The sequence below is a fragment of the Ochotona curzoniae genome, unplaced genomic scaffold (genome assembly GCF_017591425.1).
Source record: "Ochotona curzoniae isolate NIBS_2020 unplaced genomic scaffold, NIBS_Ocur_1.0 contig_2855, whole genome shotgun sequence".
Taxonomy (NCBI): Eukaryota; Metazoa; Chordata; class Mammalia; order Lagomorpha; family Ochotonidae; genus Ochotona; species Ochotona curzoniae.
Genome location: NW_024465615.1, coordinates 1639468 through 1659610, shown reverse-complemented (window position 1 = coordinate 1659610; position 20143 = coordinate 1639468). Strand labels below are relative to the sequence as shown.

The 20143-nt window shown below is 39.6% G+C and overlaps 1 protein-coding gene across 3 annotated transcripts in view; it reads right to left on the bottom strand.

The window, feature by feature from the left end:
* MAST2 (microtubule associated serine/threonine kinase 2) overlaps window positions 1–20143 on the bottom strand; it is a 170964-nt gene that overhangs the window by 62219 nt on the left and 88602 nt on the right. The window contains exon 5 of one of the 3 annotated variants that reach the window (XM_040977769.1): window positions 15976–16170. The exons of the other annotated variants lie outside the window; for them this stretch is intronic. Coding sequence (XP_040833703.1) covers window positions 15976–16170 — 195 coding nt within the window. The remainder of the gene's footprint in view (window positions 1–15975; window positions 16171–20143) is intronic. 3 annotated transcript variants of the gene reach the window in all.

Here is a 20143-nt window from a genome sequence, read left to right as displayed (position 1 = left end):
CTCCCCAGGCATACAGTAGCAGGAATCTAAATCAGGTACTCCAACATGGGATGAAGTGTCACATGTGGCAACTTAAGCGCTGTGCCAAATATCTACCTCAAAGAAGCTGACCTTTTAAGGAACTATAACAATACAGCACCTAGATTGGAAGGATGAAATAGAAATATGCTATGGTAAACCCCTTATATTAAATGTGATTTGCTTTAATATTTTTTAAGTGTAAACTGTGACAAACTAAGTTTAATTATAAAGTAATTATTAAAACAACAAAAAAGCAAAGAAAACTGAATAAAGGAAACAAAATGGAAGCTTAAAAAAATCAAAAACAGGTTGGAAAAAAAGGCAGTGTAAGTATGATTGGACCAAACAGAAAAGGAACAGCAACAAAATGGATTTAAACCCAATTACACCAACAATCCTATCATATACAAATGTTCGGTAAATTAAGGAATGTGGTATAGCAATTAAGACATGGCAGATCTGGATTGACATCGGATCCTAGATTCCATTTGGGCTAGCTCTGGTTGTTATGGGCTTTTGGGAAGTAAACCACTGGATGGATGATCTTTCTCTCTCTGACTCCATCTCTACCTTTCAAATAAATAAGGGTAAAAAAAATAATTGAAAACACTCCAAATAGACGTGTATAATATGTCAAGTGACTTATTTAAAATTCTAGAAAATGATAACTAACCTATTAGGACAGATTAATAGTTACCCAAGCAGAGGCAGGAAATAAAAGTTGCAAGGAATATTTTGAGAATTAAAGACAGATCATTATATTCATGTTCTTTATCAGTCATGTGTGCTCATTAACTGTGATAATAGTTTCAAGTTGCTCACCTCATTTAAATAGATTTTCTTTTCATTTCTTGTCAAGACAAAGAGAGAAAACAGTGCTATCCATTGGTTCATTTCCCAAAGACCTGCAACAATCACTGTTGGAGGAAGCTGAAAGCCAGGAACTCAGGACCCAATCTGTATCTCCCAGATGGCTGGAAGGGACCCAAACACTTGAGTCGCCACCTGCCCCTTAGGATGCGTATTAGCAAGAAGCAGATCAAGAAGTGTAACCCACACATTTCAATATAGGGTGAAGGCATCCCAAGCAACATCTTAAATCACTATGCCAAAAATCTGCCTCTGGTTGTACATTTTAAACACATATGCTACTGTAACTTCAATAAAGCTAAATCATTTTTTTGTAATATCATAACTTTCCTGATTAGGATTCTCCTATTTCATCTAGAATACAAGACAAAATTTTTACAATGATCCACAAAGCATTATTCACAATGCGTATCACAGCATTCCCTTTCAGCTGGCTTTAACCACTGCCCTCCTCATTTGTTACAAGACATGCAAAGTGTGCCACTGCCTCAGGGCCTTTATAACCACTGTTTCCTTTGCCTTGCTTAAAGTGTCCCATGGATGAACCTCCAGGCATGCCATCTTCCCCCCCTTCTTTTTCACAAAGGGCAGGAAGTGTCTGAGTCCCAGCTGTTGGTTTTTAAACCAGCTCTCTGTTAATGTACTCTGTGAAGCAGCAAATGACACTCAAGTGCTTGGGTCCACCACCTACGTCTAAGAACCATGGAGTTCCTGGCTCCTGGCTTCTGCCAGTGTACATAAGATTCTCTCTCTCTCTCTCCTTCTGTACCTAAGTAGCCCCCACCAAAAAAAAAAAAAATCCACTTTTAAAGAAAGAAATTCCCTTGATCATTATACTTAAAATTGCTCCCAAACTATCCATTTTCCTAGTATGCTTTTCTCCATCATCTAACATATCATCCATTTTGCCTTTTTCCAGCTCTAAGAGGGTAGGAGCTTAGGTATGCTTTGCTTACTGCTGTGTTCCTCAATACCTAGAACACTGCCTGGTATAAAAGACTCTCAACAAATATTTGTTATGAGAATCTAAGTAAACAGACTCTGTGTGAGCTACAAGTCCAAAGACTTTCAATGAATCTTGGGAAGTGTTCCAAAGTGATGGAATTCTAGTAAAAACCTACCCATTCCATAACAATAAATTTTCACTGATTTTCACACAGTAAGCATCCACTGGCTTGGCTGCAAGGTTTGAGGTAAGTGAGGACATATTTCTCACAAGCTGGAGCTTAATAACATGACTGGTTACAAAGAAGTCCAATTTTAAGGACAGCATTTCGGGGAATAGTTAAGGCATGTATAGATAATGAGCACAGGTTTTCACAAGGTGGCTCCGGATGGTGAAAACAGACCCTATGTGCAGGGCACCCAGGTCAAGTTGACATAAGGGCCAAGATTACCTGTTCTGTGGGCATCCTTAAGCAGGTCTAAATAGGTGTTTCCCTTGAATTCTTAGTAGGGCTTTTATGGGTAGGTTAATTCTTCTCAGTTATATGAATGGATGGATAACTATGAGTTGTTACAAAGATTATGTATACTAGGCACATGGGAAGTTTATCAAACTACCACATCCAGGTATATGAAAGTGAAAATCTCTTGACTCTCCAAGGACAGTTAATTGAGCCTGATTTCATTTGCCTTGGCCTTATTTAAAATTTAAGCTAAAACCCAAGTCACTAAAGATCATATTTCCAGGCTATATGCCTTTTTATGAGGGTACATATAATCTTATTTGGCAAATCAGTAACAGCTGCTGGGGGGAAATAAAGGTCACACACTGTGGCACAGATGCCATGACTCAGCTGAGACCCAAGGCAAGGAACTGGCTAGCTTTCCATTGCAATCAGCCCTAGTCAGGTCCCTAGGATCCCAAGAAGATAACAGCAAAGTCTTTTTTATCCCAGTAAGACAAACACCCAGTACTTCAGAGTCAGGCATACTAACTTGGCTGATGGGAAGTATCCCAGAAGCTCTCTGAGCTCTTTGCTGCAGTCACTGATCTCTCAGTCTGCACCAGGCCATTTTGGGGATAAGAGCCAGGGCTATAGCACATTGCAAGCTCAGCAGCACTTCTCGAAACAAAAGGTTAACTGGAGAGTAGCTGGTTTTCCGCCTTCAAAGCCTCTCCTTCCAGTAACCAGCAGGCACTAAGACACTCAGACCTCCTGCAAGAGGTGCAGTAATTTGCCTGATCCTCAGCTTGAAGCAATAATACACTGTGGACTGGAATGCCCTTTGTAGATATTTTTAAGGCATCTCCAATCTCAAAGGTTGTGCTACTCTGGGAAGCTGAGCTCTTTGTAACTGGCCAACACTTGACTACTTCCTATTAGAAGCTAAAAGGAGGAAGAGACCAATCAGTCTTATTAAGTATAAACAATTATAGCAAAGTATTTGGAATCATTTATAGTGAAACAGTTCCAAATGTTATTGGAAAGTAATAAGCAAGATGATGTCTCTGTAACATGACAGGTAGAAAATATAAAAGGAGATAGCTACTTATCCATATTAAAAAAGTACTATTATTACTGAGTCATCATTTTCTCTTGCCAGAGACTCCTACATAGTCTCTCTTCTAGTTGACACTTGTCTCCTATTCCCAGCCTGTTAATACAAGCAGCCACCGTGTCCTTAATTTTAAAGCATAAACCAGATGGTTTCATTTCTTTGCCTCAAACATTCCAAAAGCTGTCAAATTCACAGTCATATCTACTTCCAGGTGCACTACATGGTCTCCTTTATCATGAATGTTCCTCTCTTGGCTATATAATGGTAAAAACCCTGAGGCTGGCATTGTGGCATAATGGGTTAAGCTGCCACATGCCAAGGCAGCATTCCATCTGGGTACTAATTCATAATCTGGCTGCTCAATTTCCAAACCAACTCCCTGCTAATAAGTATGGGAAGGTAGCAGAGAATGGCCCAAGTACTTCAGCCCCTGCATCCATGTGAGAGACCCAGATGAAGCTCCAGTCTCCTGGCTTTGGCATGGCCCAGCCCTGGCCTTTGTGGCCTTGTGAAGACTGAACCAGCAGATGAAGATCTCTGTCTCTCTGTAACTCTGTACTCAGCTTTTTAATTTTTTTTTTTAAGATTTATTTACTTTTTATTGGAAAGGAAGCTAGAGAGGAGAGACAGAGAGGAAGATCTTCCGTCCATTGATTCACTCCCCAACTGACTGCAACCAGGAGCTAAGCCAATCTGAAGCCAGGAGCCAGGAGCTCTGCCGGGTCTCCCACACAGGTGCAGAGTCCCAAGACTTTGGGCTGTCCTCGATTGCTTTCCCAGGCCACATGCAGGGAGTTGGATGGGAAGCGGGGCTGCCAGGATTAGAATCAGCACCCATTTGGGATCCTGACGCATTCAGCACTTTAGCTGCTAGGCCACGGTGCCAGGCCCCTGTACTCTGCCTTTTGAATAAATAAATATTCAAACATCCCTCACTCTTTCAAGAATGTTTCCTGACCCAAAAACTCCCTTTACTCCGAACTATCTCTAAGATGCTTCACAGATTAGTTCATAGTCTGTTTCTGCTCTAGTGTAAGTTCTGAGCTGTATCCCAATCACCCAGAAATAATGTACGAGTACTCTGAGAGTTTGTTCAACGGACTCACTCCTGTACAGATTCTCAGGCTAGGTCTCTCCTGAGTGTGCCAGGCATCAGTCTTGGAAGAAATTTTAAGTACACACAGACATGCACGCGCACACACACACACAGCTCCTATGTACTGGTTTACGCCCCAGATGCCTGTAGTGGCTGGTACTGAGACATGCCACGCTTGGACCTGGGAATGCAATCCAAGTCTTCCCCATGGGGAGCAGGGATGCAAATTCATGTTATCATCTGCTGCCACCCAAGGTCACATTAGCAGGAAGCTGGAATCAAGAGCAGAGTCAGGGACTTGAACTCAGGTACTCAGATATGAAATGTGGGATTCCCAATCAGTGTTTAAATGCTAATGCCTAATTGCCTACACTAATCAAGTATTTTTTAACCCCCAACAGCCAGAGCTGAGCCTATCCAATGCCAGGAGCCAGCAGCTTCTTCCACGTCACCCATGCGGGTGCAGGGTCCCAAAGCTTTGGGCCGTCCTCGACTGCTTTCCCAGGCCACAGGCAGGCAGCTGGATGGGAAGCGCAGAAGCCAGGATGAGAATCACCACCCATATGGGATCCCGGTACATGCAAAGAGGGCTTTTTTTTTTTTTCAATGTCATACATTTTAAAGGATCACTTTAAAAAATATAGGCTTTTCGCAAGGTGAGCACTTTTTAGCCACTAGCCTATCATTCCTTGAATTCTAATTTCTGGGTTCTTTTTTAATTAAATAAATCTCTTTTCTCCCATTTTTCTTTCCATTTTTAATATTCCTGATATTATCTAATATTAGTGGTTATTCACTGATTTTCACTTCTGGTTGACTACTTCTTTGGTTTCTAACTTAGTACTGTGAACTTATATTTGATAAACTTTATTTATGAAAATTTTGTACTGCTCAGCAAATATAAAAGTATGTGCTACTTGAAAGAAGTTTTGAATTTATTTCTGACAGACTTCTGATGGCATTGGAAACCTGAAGGAAGTCCAAGCCTCCCAGCTTTGGTCTGACCAAGTCCTGACCTTTTGGAGAGTGAATCAGAACTGTCTCTCTCTTTCTCTTTTTGTGTTTGTGTATGTGTGAATGTGTGCTTCAAATAAATAAAACAGCACCAAATCTACATTCTAAGGTCTATTTATTAAATACAGAAACTAGAATATTTATGTGCTATTGGTAGCAATGTAGTAAGATGCAACTGCTATGGAAAAACAAGGTAGTAGCTTCTCCAAAAAAATATTGCAAATCTGTAAGCCACAGTAAATTCATTTCTAATTATGAGCCCTTAAGAACTGAAAGTAGGTACTCTTTCCATCTCCCCATCTATTTTCAAAACTAATATTGGTACCTCTAAGTTGATAATATTATTTACAATAGACTTTAAGGCAGAAGTAACATCAATGGATATATATCAATATATAAAATCTAGTAAAACCAGGGTGATATTTTTCAGCCTTAAAAAAGTACATTCTAACACATAGTACATCAATAAAACTTCAAGACATACTAAGTTAAATAAACCAGTTACAAAAGGACATTACTGTAGGATTCCTTTTCTATGAGCTACCCAGAGAACTTAAATTCAGAGACAAACATAGAATGGTGGCTGCCAGAGGCTGGAGAGGAGTAATTAATAGTAGTTACTGCTTGATGGGTACACAGATTCAGACGGAAAGGATGAGAAGTTTCTGGAGATGGATGGTGGTGACTGCTGCACAACAATATGAATGGACTTCATGCCACAAAAGTACACATTAGGTGGTTAAAATGGCAAATTTTATGACACATATGCATATTTAACCATGATTTTAAAAATGAATTTTAAAATGATGGAAAAACAAAGCGGTAAGAGAAGTACAAGAAACAGCAAGAAAACGATTATACATCACAGACTGCCATGAAAAGCCGGTTTAAGATAATCAGTATATTCTATTATAGGAATAAAAGGCAAAACAGAGGAATATGACCAGCTTAACAGATGCAGAAAATACATTTGAGAAGTCCATACACATTCATGAGAAAATAATTTAAAGCAATATCCTCAAACTGACAAAGGACATCTGTGAAAAGCACACAATGAATAATGAATGAGTAGACACCTCTTGCCCTAAGCAGAGGATATGGCAACTATCATCATTTCTGCTCAGTTGTGTATGAAGATTCAAGCCACTGCAGTGAGGAAAAAATAAAGCCTCTAGAATAGGAAAAAAAAATAAAAATAAAAAAAGAAGAAGATGAAGAAGAAAAGCTGTTGCTGTCTGCAGAAACAATGATCCTGGTATGTAAAATATTCTAAGAAAACATTTTAAAAGCTAATAAAATTAACAGTTTGGAAAGATCAGTGACTACATGTATAAACAAAAAACAATTTTTCCATATACTAGAAATAAACAATCCTAAGATGCAATTAAATAACAATTTCACTCATGTTAGCATTAGAAAAATGTTTAGGAATATGCTTAATAAATGAAATACAAATCTTATATGCTTACAATTAATTATAAAGAGCTAAGAGAAATTAAAGAATAGCATCCATGTGAGACATTTAGAAGGAGTTCCTGGCTGCACACTTTGGCCTGGCCCAGCTTGGTAGTTATTGGCATTTGGGAAGTAAACTGGCAGATAGAAGATGTTTCTCTTTCAAATAAGTAAACTTGGTAGTCTGCTACATATTTATTCAAATTCAAGTGGGTTCTTGTGGTTGCCTTGTCAGGGCCCAGACCAAAGGACTTCATAGGCTATACAGCTTGCATGCCAGATGTTCCCATCTATTGCTTAGGCAAGTGTTTAAACATTTTTTAAAAATTTGAGATCTTCAATCTTTTAGTTCACTCCCCAAACAGCCATCACGATTGGTTTGGGCCAATCTGAAGCTATGTCTCCCATGTGGGTGCAGGGGCTCGAGGACTTGGACCAGTTTTCATTACTTTCCCAGGTCATAGGAAAAGAGCTAAATTGGAAGTAGAGCAGTTGGGACCTGAATGTACATCAGTCAAAATAGAAAGAATGAATTACTATAATGTGCCACACATGGATAAGCTTCACAACCATTATCCTAAAGGAAGGAAGCTGGGTTGGGGGGAACAACCTCCAAAGCATATATAGCATATACAATCCTTTCATATGCAATGTTTCAGAAACAGCAAATTTGTTAGTGTCAAAGAACAGATCAGTGGTTGCCTAGGGCTGGGAATAGCAGCAGTAAGATTAACTACAAATGGGTACAAGGAGACTTTTTGGATGATAGAAAAGCTTTTCTTTAAAAAAAAAAAGTTTATTTACAAATTTGAAAGTCAATTAAAGAGTGAGTCTGCCATCTGCTGGTTCATTCCCCAGATGGCCACAATGACCAATGCTGGGTCAGACTTAAGCCAGGAATCAGGAACTTCAGAATCTGTATCTTCTGCATGGGTGGCAGTAGTCCAAACACTCAAGCCATCCTCAGCTGCTTTTCCCACACCATTAGCAGGGAACAGGACTAGAAGAGGAGCAGCTGGGACACAAACCAATGTCTACATGGAATGCCTGAGTCCCAGGCAGTGGCTTTATCTACCACAATGCTGACCTTAAGTATTCTAAATTCAGATCATGGTGATAATTATGCAATTCTATAAATTGAATAAAAACTGTCCACTGATTTACTGTAGCTGAGTTTTGTTGTTCTGTATTTTTTCCCACATGTGCATGCCATGAAGTTGAATGTGATATACTTAATGGACTTAGGAATTTTCCTTCCTTCTGAAATAATTCTGTCTAGAAGCCATTAAGAGATAGAACAAACACACGTAACAGAGCCCAGACTACCAGGAATCAAGGAATGAAAACATTGTGCCCCGGTGAGGCTCAGTGGTAACATGGCAACGGGAAGTTTTGCATATCATCTCAGGGAATGGCTCTTTCTTGTTTCAATTTGTAGTATTGCGGTGTCAAATCTAATTATTTTACCTGTGAATTTTACCTTTTTGCACTTCCTAGTTATTTGTATCTTTCTGAATAAGATCTTGTGATGTGACTCATTAATTGATTATCAATAAGAGACTGGTTACTTGTAAACACCTGAGTATGTTAATGTCACTTTTATCACTGTTGTTGCTACATCTCATCTCTAGTCTTTATTGTGATTTCTCTAGCACCACATGGATCATGAGCTGGCATCTGTTCCTACATGAAGGTTCTTGATACTTCCTTTTACCACTCTAGTAATACATTGGTATTTTTGTTACATGTTCATTAATTTTATGTGGATGAAAGTTTGCTATTTTTCTCCCCACTGTGGACTGTGTACACTGGCTCTGTATTTAAGGGGATATAATGGAAGTATAGCGGAAACTGACATGTTCAGAGGTAGAGACAGAGAGCAGTATGTCTCTGTATATACACAACAAGGAAGAACTCCCAGTGAAGTGGTTGAAAATGTCCTGAAAGTTGGATGTTGGACTCTGACACTGTCCGTGCTTACATTGTTGGGAGACACTTCAGTGGCAGCATGATGGATCTATGAATGTTCACGAAAGGCATCTATTATAAAGTTGGAGGGGAAATCAGTGGGAAAGGAGACAAGAAATCCCAGTGTCTTTATTAAACTGTGTGATAAAACAAGATAAAAATAAAATAAAAAGAAATGATGGGGGCAGTATCTGGCATGAAATGTCAGAGACAGTTGGAAGGTAGGAGGTTATTTCCCAGACAATGATACTAGTTGGTTTGGGGTGCTGAGAACTCTAGTGAGGTGAGGAGAGCACTGGTTGCAAAAGGAGATTGGTTACATATAGAAAGAAATTATCAACTAAGTGCACAAATCAAGGACATGGAGATCAGGGCTCTCATTATCAAAGGGGTTTATAAATATGGAAATTAGAAGGAAATATGGAAATTAGAAGGAACCAAAATTGACACTACAAGAATCAATGTAAACTTAAGAGTTTCAATGGAGGTAAAACAATAGGTATATGTGTTACACATGCATACATTTTCTGGAAGTAGTGAATTCAAATATCAGCAACCATCTCTATAATTCATTTCTAGCTTTTAAATGGTGTCACTAAATAGAATCATGCTTCTTAAAGAAGCTTGTAAGTCAAAGGTAATTTACCTCTTCAGAACAAAAAAGGAAGTTCTCACAAAAAGAAAAAGAAAAAGGAAACAGCATGAAGAGGCTCCCCTCGATAAACTATGGTACAATCTGTGATCTGCACCTGTTGATCAATGTTTCTGCTTTCCCTATCTACCACTGACCACCCTCCTACTCTCTATTTTTGTGAATTTGACTTAAGATTCCATATAGAAATGAGATCATATGGTATTTGTCTTTTTGTGTCTGGCAATATTGGGATCCAGAAAGGTCCAGAAAAACAGTATACAGCTAAGTTGACTAAAGGTGCTTACGTGTGTATACCTCACAGTATAAAAACAGACAACAAGGGGGAAAATTGCTATAAAGTATTGTAGCTAATAATGGAAAAGGAATGCAAAGACCTAATAAAACAATAGATCTAGATGATAATAACTGTCAACAGCAACTGCTATCAAGAAAAGACCTGATATTACTTGTCCTCTGACAGATGTACACTGTATCAACTATTAAGTATTCTTTACATTCTCCTCATGCTCCCAAACCCATATCATGTCAAGCTTCCAGCTGATAAGAACTGCAGAGGTCATAAGAACTTTTTAAATAACCTCTCAGGGATACAATCTGTGAAACACAAGAGATGGGAAAGTCTACACAGGCAAACAACTGCACTTCTGTAACAAATGAAACGTAAGAACAGAAAAAAAAATAAGGATATAGAGATAATATAAAAAAAATAAAGATAACAAATATAAAGAAAAACAGGAATGTGAAGCAATAAGGAGCAGCTGCCTCTCAGGATGCCAACTAGTATTTTATCACTTCACATTTCCATTTTTAAAAAATAATATATTTTGCCTTTCTTAGGAAAGCCACTTTCTCAGGAACAGCTACTTTTCCTAAAGATACTCTGAAGTTGCTTTCTCTCTGACAGAAGAGGAAAAATCTACCACCTTGAAAGTTGTTTTGAAGCTGGATTCATTGAATCATTCAAATGGAAGAAATATATGGAGCCTGGGCTTTTTTTAAAAGATTAATTTATTTCTTTGAATGGCAGTTACAGAGGGAGAAAGAGTAAGAGAGGCATAAAGGGAGAAGGAAAGTTATAAGGGGAGAGAGGGAAAGAAAAGAAAGAGAGAAACTTCTTTCATCCACTGGCTCACTCCCCAGATGACCACAATGGCCAGGGCTGGGCCAGCTCAAAGTCTGCAGCCAGAAGCTTCATCTGTGTCTCTCATGTGGCTGCAAGGACCCAAACACTTGGGCAATCTTTTTGCTGCTTCCCCAGGTTCATTGGCAAGGGCCTGGATCAAAAAAGGAATAGCTAGAATTTGAACCAATGCTCATATGGAATGCTCATGTCACAGGTGTTAGCCTAATCATCTAGACCACAGCTACCAAATAGAGATCCTCTATACATTGATTCACTCCCCCAAATGGCCACAACATTCAGGGTTGGGTCAGACCAAAGCCAGAGGCCAAGAATTCCATTCCTATCTCCTACCTAGAAGACAGTGACCCAGGTACTCAAGTGATCGTCTGGTGCCATTCCAGGCAGGTTAGCAAGAAGTTGGATTGGAATCAGAGCAGCTGGGACTCAGACCAACATTCAAATAGGAGATGGATACAGATGCATCAAGAGTGATGGCCTAATCTGCTACACCACAAAACCCATTTCACATTTGAATATTTTTTATGTACTTATGTCATTGCCAAAAGCTGGCTTTTCTAATAGAATACAAATCACATTTTTTTCTCATTTTCATCCAGATCTGGTGAACCCCAACAGACTAGGTTTCAGCAGCGACAACTAGTGAGCTTGCATGAGCCTGCTAATGAAGGAAGTATGGTAGGAGTTACAGTAGCCATCACTTCAAAACTATCTTGATTGTCCAAATTACATGAGCGACAATCTGCAAGGTCCTAAGACCATCCCAGAGATGCAATCAATACAGAGAGCTGGAATTTTCACCAAGGCCAGCTCTCACTACACAAGACAAACAACGGTACTGAAAAGCCTCCAGAGTTGTATGAATTTGCTAGAGCTGCCAGGATAGACTGAGTGACAAATTACAGAAATGTATCTCCTCTAAGTTTGGGAAGTTCAAAGCCTGGGATCAAGCTGTTAGTAAAGTTGGTTTCCTCTGTGGTCTGGCTCCTTGGTTTGCAAACGGCTGTCTTCTCCCTATGTCTATACATGGCTTCCCCTCTATACACCTACTGTGTCCTAGTATCCTATTCGTACAAGACTAAGATGCATTGGATTAAGACTCTTTGCCAATGATCTCATTTAGCCTTGATTACTTCCTGAAAATCCTTTCTAGCTATGGTCACATTCTGAGGTACCAAGGTCTGAGGACTTCAATATGAACTATAGCAACAGTTCTCTTCCGGAGGGAATAAGATACCCCAATACTGTTGGTACAGGGGGTAATGTGCAGCCATCCTAGTTATCTCTTTTCTGAGCCTAGTTTCAAAGGTTCAACTTACCACCAGTAGTGTTTTTATTCATATTGTTTGTTGCAACCATTTTTCTCTTCATCTTATCTTCTCATTTGCTTAACAGTAAGTAATTCGTTAGGCACATGATCATGGTAAAGATTTATATTACAGGAATTCACCCCCATATTCTTTAAGCACTGATTCTATCCTAAATTCTGATATCAGTACAAAGGACATTACCAAGTGAGTGGATAACAACAATGTGCAGAGGCAAAGATAACAAAATGTAATGACAGAAACCCAGTGAGACTGAACTGTTGGGATAACAATTTCTACCCCCATTATGAGGCAGAGACTTATTAAAGAATGTTATAAATAAATAAATCATCTTAGGAAAAGACAAGACCTGGGGCTACAAAAATTACTTAGATTCAGAACACATACGTTACATATGTTGTGTCTGAAATGCAGAAGCAAAACAATGTAGTCGTTAAGAACCTGATGTCTCGGAGGTCAGTATTAAGTCGCCACCTGCAACATCAACATCCTATACAGGAACACTGGTTTGAGTCCAGGCTGTTCTACCTCTGATTCCACTCCCTGGTGACACACCTGAGAAAGCAAAGAAAGATGCCCCTGGGCAAGTACCTCTGGGAGATCTGGTTGGAGTTCTGGGCTCCTGGCTTTAGCCTGACCCAACCCCAGCTGCTGCGGCTAGGTGAGGAGTGAACCTGCAGATGGAAAATCTAGCTATTCATAACTCTGCCTTCCCAAAAAAAAAAAAAAAAAAAACTTAAAAAACAAATCTTGATCGCTAAGCCAAACTGTTTTGCTTTTAGTTCTGCCACTTATCAACTGGGTTATCCTGAAAAATTTATTTACTATCTCTGTGATTCCAGTTTCGTATGCGCAATATGGGCAAAATAATATCTATCTCATAGAATTGGTAAGAGTAGCCAATCCCGTCAAACAAAGCACTTGGAACAATGCCAGACTTCACTAACTTATTAAATATGTACTTCTCCACTGTGTGTGTTTTATCAGAAAAATTATAGCAAAGGAGTTAAAACCATAGATATTGTATGTATTGGAGTATGCTGCTAAGGGGTTGAATGCCAGTCTCTACTGGTTATTAATCACATCTTTTACATCTCTGTACCATAGCATTTTCATCTATAAATTATTTATTTAAATTACTCCATGCCATCAGGTAATTTTGAGGACTAAGTGAACTACAATCTATTTAGGAAAATGTACAGTACACAAAAAGTGCTCAGTGAGTTAATTGTTCCTTTTTACTTCATCACTCAACTTTTTAAAAGATTTGTTCTATTTATCCAAAAGGCAGAGTTACAGAGGAAATGCAAGGGAGGGAGGAAGAGAGGGAAGAGAGGAAGAAAAGAAGACAGAGAGGGAGAGAAGGAGGGAGGGAGAGAGGAAGAGGGAGAGAGAGAGGGAGAGAGGGAGAGAGTGAGTGAGAGACGTACCATCTACACCTCTCAAATACCTGGAATGGCCAGGATTAGGCCAGACCAAAGCCAAGAGCAAGGAGATTCTTATAGGTCTACCATACGGGTACAGGGACCCAAACACTCAGGTCACTCTCCATCTCTTTCCCAAGCACATTAGCAGGGAGCTGGACTGGAAGTGGAGCAGTTGAGATACAAACCAAGAACCATACAGTACATCAGCTATACCCACTATATGCCATAATGCTGCCTCTAAAATCCCTTAACTAAGCAAGGTATAATAAAAAGAATCTGTTCTGCCTCTTCTTGGCTTATCCAACATGTGAACCAAACAGCAAACCGATAACCTCAGGAAGCAATGATCACTTCTGATGATATACATATGTGCCCAAAGGATTAGGAAGCCTGTACTTCTATTCCCCACCATGATAGGCAAAAAGAGATCAGACTTACTCTGTATTCTAGAAACCAAAATATCAGACAAAATGTGAGTAACGTGAAAGTTCTCCAACATTAAACAAGAAAGAACTACAAGAGTATTTATCAAGTTTATAATGCTATACAAAGTTTTGAAATTTGTGCCTATGGGGTCTTCTGGACAGCTCCTCTCCCCGTGCCTCCTTTGCTAGCTTCTCGCACCTCCCTAACCTCTCACGCTCAGATGGCCTTAGCGCTCAAATCCTTGCATATCTCCGTCTTCTCTAGCAACAGTCATTCACTGAATGAGCATACACATGCAATGATATATGCCATTTATGTGCTATCATTTTCTAACAATATGCCTTTGGTACAGACCTTGCATGTTTCTCAGTAAATATCTAACTAGCTATAGGAATTTTTCAGGCTCAGGTCTTGGTAATCTCAGTTTTCTAACTGTTCAGCTCAAATTTTTCAGTCATTCTTTATTTTTTTGCCTCTCAAACCTTGCATCTAATCCATCAGCAAATTTTATCAATTCTACTTTGAAAGTATATCCCCAAATCTGAGCCCATATTATCAAACAAGTACTGTCTCTTCTTTGGATTACATCAGCAGTCTTCTAACTCATATAGTCAAGATCACACATTTGCTTCAAACTCTTCAGTGACTACTGCTCTCACAGCATAGAAACAAAGGTTCTGGGGTCAATGTTGTGATGCAACGGGTTAAGCTGCCATCTGCAATGCAGACAAACCATAGGGGCACTGGTTCAACTCCCAGCTTCTCCACTTCTGATCTACCTCCTTGCTAATGTGCCTAATGCACCTGGGAAAGCCGTGGTAAATGGCCAAAGCATTTAGGAGACCCAGATGAAGCTCCTGCCTTCTGGCTTCAGTTAGGTCCAGCCCTGGCCCTTGCAGCCACTTGGGGAGTGAATCAACTGATACCTCTTCCTCCCTAACTCTGAGTTTTAAACAAAATAAATCTTAAAAAAGAAAAAACGTACTTAGAAGTTCTACTTAATTTGGCTCTCAACTTAAGACTTCCCTTGTCAATGCCTTATTCTGCACTAGCTTCAATAGACTTTGTGCTACATAAAGAATGCATGAAACAAGCTCTAAACCAGGCCCATTGCCTCTGCCTAGAACTTTCACCTTCCAGATAGTTCTATCCTCATTCCGTGTCTCTCAGCTACTTTCTCTCAAGTTCAAATTCCACTGAGCACTATCCCAATCACATGGTATAAAACATCAACCATGGCTTCCACATATATATTTTTATTGGAAAGGCAGATTTACAGAAGAGAGACAGAGAAAAAGATCTTCCATCCATTGGTTCACTCTCCCAAGTGACTGCAACAGCCAGTTTGAGCCAATCTGAAGCCAGAAGCCAAGACTTTCTTCCAGGGCTCTCACATGAGTCTCCCATTCAGGTGCAGGTTCCCAACACTTTGGGTCATTGTCTACTGCTTTCCCAGGCCACAAGCAGGGAGCTGGATGGGAAGTGGAGCAGCCAAGACACAAACTGGTATCCAACTGGAATTCTGGCACTTAAGGCAAGGAATTGGCTATTGAGCCATCAAAAGGGATCCATATATGTACTTATTATTTGTTTTCCCTGCACTAGAATCCAAACTACTGAAGAAAAGGACTTCATTGCTTTTTCTTTCACACCTAAAACAGTGTCTAACACATAGTAAAGACTCAAATAGTGATGAATACATGTAAAGCAAAGAAGAAAGAAAAAGCTTGAACAGATTATGTAGTCTGCTTTGGACTCAGATTTCCCTGTCGTGCAAAATGTGAAATCTGTACTTTTCAACTTTTAAAAAGCTGTAGCATTTGATTATGCTATGCAGTAGTCACAGGCAAAGATCATGGGGATGTCCAATGGTCAGGATGTGCAATCCTATTTTTCTGAGAATTTTGGATGCCACAGAGATCTGGGAATTTTTTTCCCCAATCTCCTCCATCACAGGGCCGTCACTCTCACTCAGGTTCTTTCCACTATTGAAGTTGAGGTATGGGTTAAACCCAATGATTAGAATCAGTTGTTTATGACCCCCTTCACAGCACAGCAAGTCTCCTTACCTCCACTGCAGTGGATGGCTCGAACAGGGACTGCCAGGGCTGCTGTGGGCTTGTGGGCTCAGGAAAAAGACAAGAGGAGATGTGGCCAGCACACAGTCAGCACTAAATGGGACTTTGGTGAGAGAGAGAGTGGCAGTCGATGCAGGTGAAAACGGGTGATGGTTTACTTCAGCTCCTCTGTAAAGAGTAGAGATTCTGACAAGGTACCACCATAGGGGAAAAAAACAGGGTCAGTGATCATTTCACAACCCAAATGAGACATAATCAAAGTGGGTTAGTTTATGTTAGCTTTGAACACAGCAAGTGCTCTAAACTCCTTCAGTCACCTACTTGAATACCAATATTCAATGACAACAGGCACTAAAACAATCCACAGATTTAGAATTAAAGATAGAAGTTTTTTAAGCTACTTACATGGGCTTGTAGACAAAGCAAGACTAAATCTTCCCGCAGAATTATATATAGTTCATAAAAGTAAATATTCTCAATAATTGATATACTACCAATTATATATACAACTGAACAAACTTATTTAGCTAAATTTTCTCTAATGAGTACATTAAACATGCTGCCCAAAACTATAATTTTTCTTCTATTTAAAATTTCACCTTCAGGTCTTTGCACTAAGAACAACTCTAATCACTTTGATATGTTAAGTTCCAATGAACAGTCTTCTATTGAAGGCCATTACATGGTTAAAAGATAGGTTCGAAACAGATGATAAAAAATAACCACCAGCCTCCTTATTTACTGTCACACTGACATGGCTCTCCATACGAAGGCTGTGTTAACTTCAGTATTTTCAAGGTAAAAAAAATTTACTAAAGTATCATGTAAGCATCTGATCTATGTCAAAATGATGTTGGCATTCTAGATCACTATTACTGATAGTTTAGATATGGCGATAGTGTACTTGTCTTAATTAGTCAAAGGAAAATCTTCACCTTTCTTCATTAAGCCTCTAGCAGGAGCTGGCTTATTTCTTCTGAGCACACAATATGGGAACATCGTAAGATATTAAAGGGAACAGACAGCTTTTTATAACTTGAAGTATGCTCAAATTTCTAAAAGCTCAATGTATTTTTGACAACTACAGAAAATTAAAATATTAATTTTGGATTAATGTCTCACTTTGAAAAATAATTAGCCTTCCACATATATTATTAAATATATTAATTTAAATTATATATTATTAAATTATTATATAATTAGGATACACAATAAGATCTTTAGTATTTGTTCACCCAAATGGTTTCCTTCATAAAACGAAGCCTAGCCATTTCGATGAATATAAAATTGCAATTATAAAAACCTGTAAAACTCAAATCTCATTTTCTTTTGGTCCTATTTATCACTCTGTCAAACGATTAGACAATGGGCTAAAGTCTGAAAAAAGACCGTTTCAAATAATAAAGGTAATTTTATTTACCAGTTTCTCATTTATATTTTCCAAATTCAAAATCATAAAAACAGGCACAATGGCTACCAACAGTAACGCCAGTATCTGAACAGCATAACTTTCGACCACTTAAATTTTCTGAAAGTATAAACTCTACTTTAAATCTTTAATTTTTCTAACACGTCACTTTTGCTTTAATGACACTGTATTTGATAAAGCTTCTCTTAAATTTTTCTTTAGAGTCTCGATATGACAAAATTTTTCTTTTTAAAAAAAATCTACATTCACCCTCTAAATCAGCCCTGTATTTTCCAAGGTCGAACAGAATTATTAATTCTATCGAGAAGCGCCTGCAGACACTGAAAATGGCACTCCATGTGAATGTCTGTGTAAGCCATGCTGTCTCCAGGAGGCTCCAACCCCAGGGGGCCAAGGTTAGTACACCACCTCCAAGCTGAGGACTGCAGGAGTCTTTGTCCTGATTCTCTAATGGACTAGTCAATTCATTCAGCACTTCATTAAACAAGGCTGAACACTTCTTGGAAAAGCCACTCTAAAGTGAAAGTCTTCTTACTTTTCCAAGGCTTAACATCTTCATTTAATTAAGTACATTTCCATATGAGCCAACACAGAAATAAAGTACAAGTCACACACTACAAGACCCAGGCTTGGATCTGCAAGCACAAGCCAGAGGTCCTGAGCTGGCAGGCCAAAGGCAACACCTTCCCTCTTATTTCCTTCTGCTTACATTCATGGTGTTTGCATCTGAGGCTTTAACATGAACTTCAAATTCACATTTGCTTTCAAAGCAAGGAAAAAACTATCTTCATATCAACCCAGTTTCCCTAAAAAACATATCCCCTAAAAGAAGAACCCCTAGAAGTATCTCTAACTCAGTTTCCAGGACTGGAAACTCCATATGCCCCTGCCAGAAATCGCTGTTGTGACCTTGAATCAGCCGAGCCAGCTCAGCCCTCTTCCTGACGGGTACCTCCAAAGCGGACTCTTGATCCAAGCAAAGGAAGCTGTGTTAGTTGGCATTAGTCCTTTTCCTGGCAGCTGTCAGTTTCCCACCAGAGACCCCGTCCTCCTCCTTACGGAATCCGCAGGCATGGCGCTCCCAGTCTCTCTCGCCTCCGTTTCATCATTCTGGCTACTCAAGTTTTGCATCTCACACCAGAGGTTTTGGCAGAAAGTTCCCTCACACAGGAGTATGTAGTGTGTCAGCCAAGAGAAACTTATGAAGGCTTCCAAACTTACAGGAAAAATCAAAGTATTTGTCTTTTAAAAACATGATATTCAGAAGTTCCCCTCCCAACAAAACCCTAACAGCCAGCCCAGGAGGCAGCAGTGAGGCAGAATGAAGTTTCAGATCCCAGAGGAATCAGCTGCCCTCTGATCTGCCTGACATCATTCACACTCAGCTGGTCACAAATCAGAGCAGCAGAGAGCACCTTGTTCTGTTGTCCGTGACAAGCAGCAAATGCCCTCCCCCACAAATCACTTGCCACCTCCAACCCTGAGACTTGGCAGCTGCAAAGACTGGCAGAAATCACACATACCAACTTGAAAACACACACTGTGTCAGAAATACTATTAACCCAGCAGGCATGGACCAGGCTACAACAGCTGTTGTTGTGGGCAGGGAACTAGAAGAAAGCATATTAAGGATCCTAGATTGGTAAATTAATGAGCTAAGAATAAGTGGACATTTCTGCAACATTATTCTCAAACTCAGGTCTGGTGGAGGATGACAGGGCTTTGCTTAACAGAACACACACCAGAGTCATTCAAATCTTGACTTACCAATTAAAGCAAACTCCAAACAAAATTTAGCATGTTAAAAACTTAATTTCTATTCATCTCCAGTAGTTAAAAATATTAATCTGGAAATCTCAATACGCTTGTGATGAGAAAAGTCATAGGGAAGTTAAGAAAATGTTCCCCTAAACAAAATCATTTATATGGGAAACTTTGCACAGCACTTCAAGGTAAGGTGCAGATGAACTCTAGTGAACAGTAAGCTACTTAATTTCAACTTGGTTTCCCCATCTATAAAATGAAGAAAATTAAAGCGTACACAGGTTGTCATGGGAGCAATATATGTAAAGCGAGAAGGTGCCTAGCACACAGAAAGCATCAAAGAAGTGTGAGCTCCACTAGCACAGCTCTTGGTCTCCAGGAGCTACTTCCAAGTTCAAAAAAGGAGGTAAGTCCAGACAAAAGGAAACCATGTCATGTGTGGTGGGGAACAAAGAAAGCAGTACTTGTTTTTAAGGGCAAAAATCTACAATGTTTGAAGGCCACCAGTCTGTTTTAACTACCCAAATAAACTCACTCCTCCTCAGAGTTGAGACACACTCAATGTCTTTTCCTGGTATCAGCTCAAGAACTCAGCTCTCTTAGTTCCTATTACAGAATCCCCTGTCCTCTGTAAGTCCTAAAGATAACTGGAACACTCTCAGAAAAATCTAGCACCTCTCAGCAAGTACCGGGGCCCACTTTGCAAAGCCTCACTACAGCAACAGGGTCAGTCTTAAATGCCCCAGCCCGTTCCACACCTCTCTCTAGTGGAGGATTGCTGTTAGGGCTGTTTCTACTCAATATTCTACATTTCCTAACATTCCAAGAATGGGCTAAATAATGATGATGATGATGATGATGACAACCAGGTTTCTGGCTTTGGCATGGCCTAATCTTTGTCATTGTGGCCAAATGACAAGTGAGTCGGAGGACAGGGAGCTATCTCTACCCCTTACCCCTTGTTCT